Here is a 5000-nt window from a genome sequence, read left to right as displayed (position 1 = left end):
GGAACCATGTGATGTTGCTCAACAATAGGCATTAGAATCATCAATTGTTCCCGCCATCTTTTCACGATTTCATTTTTATTTACGGATGTAATGGCTTGCTCGGCAAAGGCATTCACATGCTCTGTAGTAATTGGATTATCAACTATGTGAACCAGCCTTTGCCACGCTTCCTCCTCGTAAGCAGCCCAGAATACTTCTAGGATGTCATCACGCATATGTAGCCGACTGATCTTTCTTTTGTTTATATGGTGTTCATGCAAGGCTTTCTTCTGCTCACGTTGAAGTTGCTGGAATTCAGAAGTGCGTGCAACAACTTCATCCTCTTCAGCTAAAGGACATGTTTCCACGTTGTCAATGCAACGTTTAGTCCCTTTACTCGTATTAAACACAGCTTGGGAAACTTTATCGTTGAATCGTACTTGCTTTGACATTTTCTCACTAGTCTGAGCTTTCGCTGTATAATACACACACAGCATGATTCTCTCTTTTTATGAACAACTTGTGGACCTCACAGAAAACGTTAGGATCGAAACCCACCAATTGTTTTTTAACTTGACAAACTTGTTTTGTTTTTGTTGCGTGTTCAGAGTACGAAAGGTACGGGGTGCGACCTTTGCTCGAAATCGGATCAATTTGTATGCAAGAAACAATACTCACTACTGATTGGTGAACGTTAACAGGCTGCGACACCCCGAGAAAACGATAGAATGAAACTCTGGAATCGACTCTGATTGGCGATTATGGTTAATCGGTTTTTGGGAATTTCGACCAAATGAAAGCAAACTAAAAAACGTGGTAAAGTAGTATGGTGAAATCATCAAAAACGCAAAAGCTGTGAAAGTATTAAGATCACGGAGAAAAAAGACAGAGGAAAAAGCAAGATGGAGCGCAAGAATGAAATTGATTTGGAGATAACGCAAGTTATTGTGAACGTTGTAAGTATACGAAATTCCAGTGATGTTTTTCGTTTTTTTTTTTCAAATTGCAGTAGTTTCTCTGCTTTCAAAGAGGATTTCGAATGCACTACCTAGTGTTTCAAAAGCTTCCCAACCTAGCGACTAAACTTTCCATTCATAGTGTTTACATCATGCGTTGGTAAACTATTCTACGTTATTACAAATAAAATCCTCAAACAATTCTTTTTTTTTGCCTTATTTATAACACAGATATTGCGAGTTTGTTTTATATGTCACGAGGAAGACATAAACCTCCAACGGACAGAATTCTGCGGCAACTATGTCCACAAAAGGTGTTTGGAGAGGTGAGAAATAGGTTTTTTAACAGAAATCGCTGAAGTATTTTGAGTGCCCTGAGTTGCGTGTTCCTTTTTTTTTTTAATTCAGATGCATGAGGACGCTATTCCTGTCCAGTGAAAAATGCTCTATGTGAAATATGTTTTTTAACGGGAATCGCTGTAGTATTTTGAGTTCCATGAGTTGTGTGTTCATCTTTTTATTTATTTTATTTTTTTTAATTTTTAATTTTTATTCAGATGGGTGAGGAAGCTAATCCCGTCCAGTGGAAAATGCGCTATGTGCAGGAAAGCGTTTCAACAGCCGCACGCGGAAGCACAAGCGGCTGACACAGAATTTATGGCCCACATTGCCACGGTAAGATTTAGAAGTCGATATCTTCATTCAATATACAAAGAAATGGGTCTCTTTTGTTATCCTTAATTGTTCTTTCACTAAATTCCGCTTTCTCTTTGCTCTCTCACTTACAGCTTTGTGAGGAGAATCATCCTGAGAGGGAATACGATGAAAATTGTATAGTCTGTATTTATTTTAATAAAGGGTTAAACCCTATTCAACAACACGACTTTGCCTTTGCAATTCAGTGTATATTTGCAAGCCGGAACGTGGATGAAAATGGAGACAGTGATAATCATGAAGAATGTGATCACTGTCAAAGGTTAATTGAAAAACTCTTTGACGACAATTATCTCTAACTATGTGGAGAATTTTTCAAGTAACCTTTGCTTCTTCATGTTTCATTCCTTTCGCTGAATTGAAAAGGCATTGTAGTGTGTTTTTGAATAGGGTTTAATTAATTTATACATAGGCTTTGTTCGCATTGTTTGTAAATACTTTAATTTGCTTGTAAATACGAAGATGAAAATATAATGCTTTTTTTTTTACTGCTTGAAAGTGAAAGTGTCATTGGTGTTTCATCTTGTATGTGAGAAATAGTCATTCTTCCACTCGCTAACAAATAGTTGATGAATCTTTCCCCGTAGCCAGTGTTCATTTTGTAGCGAGGCCTTCAAAATACAACGAAGTTGACGGGAAAATTTCCTCTCGTTCGTAAAATAAAATGTTGGAACCATTAGCTCTCCAATTATGACTTCCATTCCATCTTCATCACTTGTTATTTCAACTTTGCGAGAGTCTTCTTTATTCATCTTATCCCAAAGTTCGTTAAGTAAGGTTACGATTTTGTTGTCCAATTGCAGTCGTTGCAAACGGTTTGTTAATGCGTCCACCTCCAAAGCAAAAATCTGGTGTTCGATCATTCGGTTCATCTTTGAATTGAAATATTTTTTTTCCATTACCTTTATACACGTGTCCATTTCAGGGTGTGCGATAAGGAAGAAAAGCAAACCGGTTTGACAGGTTTTTTGGTATTGAAGACTTTTGAATACTGATCATCTTCAAAACTGGTTTTTCTAACCAACCCTTAAACTTGCTTCAGCTTGTTTGACTGTGGCGTCAATGCCTTTTCATTGGTTCTTAGCTACTCTATTATTCTTTCCCTATATAAGCGCGATACTATCCGGCTGGTTGGGCGGAACCGTACTACCAGAACACATTACAGTTCACTCCAAATAAAAGAAAAATTATAATACAATTCAAACCAAATATATGACCTGTGCAGTTCATTTAAACTCCCTGCCGCCATCTTGAATATACCCTCGTACACCTACGTGGTATGCATCTCATTATAATCCCTAATCCAAAAACCGGTTTGGGTAGAATTTCCCACTGGCCGCCATTTTGAATAATTTGGTCTATCCATTCCCCCTATACTACTTTCTAATTCAAACGATTTTCTCCCTCACTGGATTCTCGCATTATCCGATACACAAGAAAATCGATTAAGGAATAGCTCTTCATTTGCAAGCAGAGAACTTTAATTCGTGGTGCCATTAACGTTTCTCGATAATGATTTCATTAAAATTACTCAATTCGGATTGAACAAGAGCGTACACAATACCAGCGTTAATTCCTCGCACTCTGTTGGATTAGTCGACAGCTACATAAAAATTGTTTCTAGTCCGATATGAGTAACTTACGTATACTGCAACTAGTCAGCGTACGACTAACAGCGGCAAAATCAAATGACAGTAATTTTGCTATTTTCAATGAAAGCGACTTAAAGGCTTTAAATGATTGCTAGTACATACAAGATGTAGAAAACTCAGTTGCATCTGGATGAGTTTTTCAGAGCTGAACGAAAGTACTTTACAGGCGAATGCACGTTTCCATAACTAACCGGGGCTTGAAATTTTCTCCTTGAGGTCGAGAAAATTGAGCTAAATGTATTCAAAACATCATCGTACCTACTGATTTAGACTTGTACTCAAGATCAAGGGAAAAGGGTTAGCCTAATTATCTCAGCATTCGGTTATCGATATCGTTATAGATATCGACGAATGCGTCTCACGAATGCGCAATTGCTGTAAAGATGCAGTGTGTAACAACACCAAAGGATCGTATACTTGCTCATGTCAACCAGGATACAGGGGCACCCAACGACCAATTTGTTGTAAAATGTATTATTATACCCCAGTTAATGAAAATAAATGTTATTAAGGCATTTTCAGGTGTTTTTTAGTGTTGCTGGGAAAACATTATCTGTTCCTTTTTCCAGCAAGACACACAAGAAATTCCCCAGCCAGCTAGATAAAATTGGTCGGTTTCCCAGGTTTTTTTTAGTCGTCCTCAGTCTTCAGAGTTTCTACAGCCAGCTCGGGTTGAAATGCTACAAAACGTCGGTAATTCCCAGGCAAAACCTCTATCAATAACAAAATTTCCCAGCCAGCTCATCGAAACACCTGTATTTTTGCAAGCCAGTAAGATTCCTCTGGGGAACAGATAATGTAAGGAACAGATTTGTTGGGTACCCCTGAGGATACTTTGGTGATGGATCCAATTGTACCGGTGAGAAAACGAAACATTTTATCGTGGATTAGTTTGTCTTCGATAATGCAATCTACGGTACTTTGCTAATTGAAAACTTGATGGTGTATTTACTGACTTTGTTCTCAGATATTGATGAGTGTTTGGTTGAAAATCACACCTGCAGCTCTGACGCTGAGTGCATCAACACCAATGGTTCATATAATTGCTCTTGTAAGGCAGGGTATGTTGGAGACGGACGAAACTGCTCAGGTCAGATTTCTCTTGCATATGTTACTTTAATTATTTAAAGTTACGACTAAACGCTATTTCCATTGCAAAGCACGCTGACGTCAGTGGAGTGGAGTAATAATTAAGCCCTCCTGGAAGAAGTAGAATGATACTCTAAAGCTAAGTTTGCATCCTAAGCTGTAAAAAGATTGGTTCATCTAGAAAATAGAATGTGATAAGCACATAAAGAAGGACTCATAACGGGTATGGAAGCCATCTTGAGGGGTAGGCAAAGGTGGCCAGTATAACAGTGTTTCTATGGAAGTCTGCGTGAAAATGACTTGAGAAAACCTTGAATGTAGAAACAATTGAGAAGGGTAAATTAACCAAACCTAACCAATGGATTTTACTGACGAAACTTCAGTATCCGACTTGTACTAGAATTTTCCAGGCGAAATTTGAAATTAATATATTAGTCTGTATTTTTTTTCAAATCCTCAATTTTTTTCAGTAAAACCTTTGGTTAGCAACTTAAGTTTACCATTCCCAAATGTTCTGCATTCAAGCTTTTCTCAAGTTACTTTGACAAAGATTCCCATTCCAGGCCTATCCTGTTTTCACTCATCGTCGATGACGTAAATTTTTACGTCA

General features: G+C 37.8%; 1 protein-coding gene and 1 long non-coding RNA gene across 4 annotated transcripts in view; both read left to right on the top strand.

The window, feature by feature from the left end:
• Window positions 1-5000, top strand: part of LOC138033689 (uromodulin-like) — a 33281-nt gene that overhangs the window by 18711 nt on the left and 9570 nt on the right. For all 3 annotated transcript variants that reach the window (XM_068881483.1, XM_068881482.1, XM_068881484.1), the window contains one exon: window positions 4269-4391. In XM_068881483.1, the coding sequence (XP_068737584.1) occupies window positions 4269-4391 (123 nt within the window). The remainder of the gene's footprint in view (window positions 1-4268; window positions 4392-5000) is intronic.
• On the top strand, window positions 1039-2091 carry LOC138033700 (uncharacterized). The gene is made up of 3 exons (XR_011128650.1): window positions 1039-1261; window positions 1493-1610; window positions 1724-2091. It is a non-coding gene; the product is annotated as an uncharacterized lncRNA (long non-coding RNA).

Source organism: Montipora capricornis, chromosome 14 (assembly GCF_036669925.1).
Source record: "Montipora capricornis isolate CH-2021 chromosome 14, ASM3666992v2, whole genome shotgun sequence".
NCBI lineage: Eukaryota > Metazoa > Cnidaria > Anthozoa > Scleractinia > Acroporidae > Montipora > Montipora capricornis.
The sequence above is the reverse complement of the archived record's forward strand: the minus strand, read 5'-3'. Positions and strand labels throughout refer to the sequence as shown.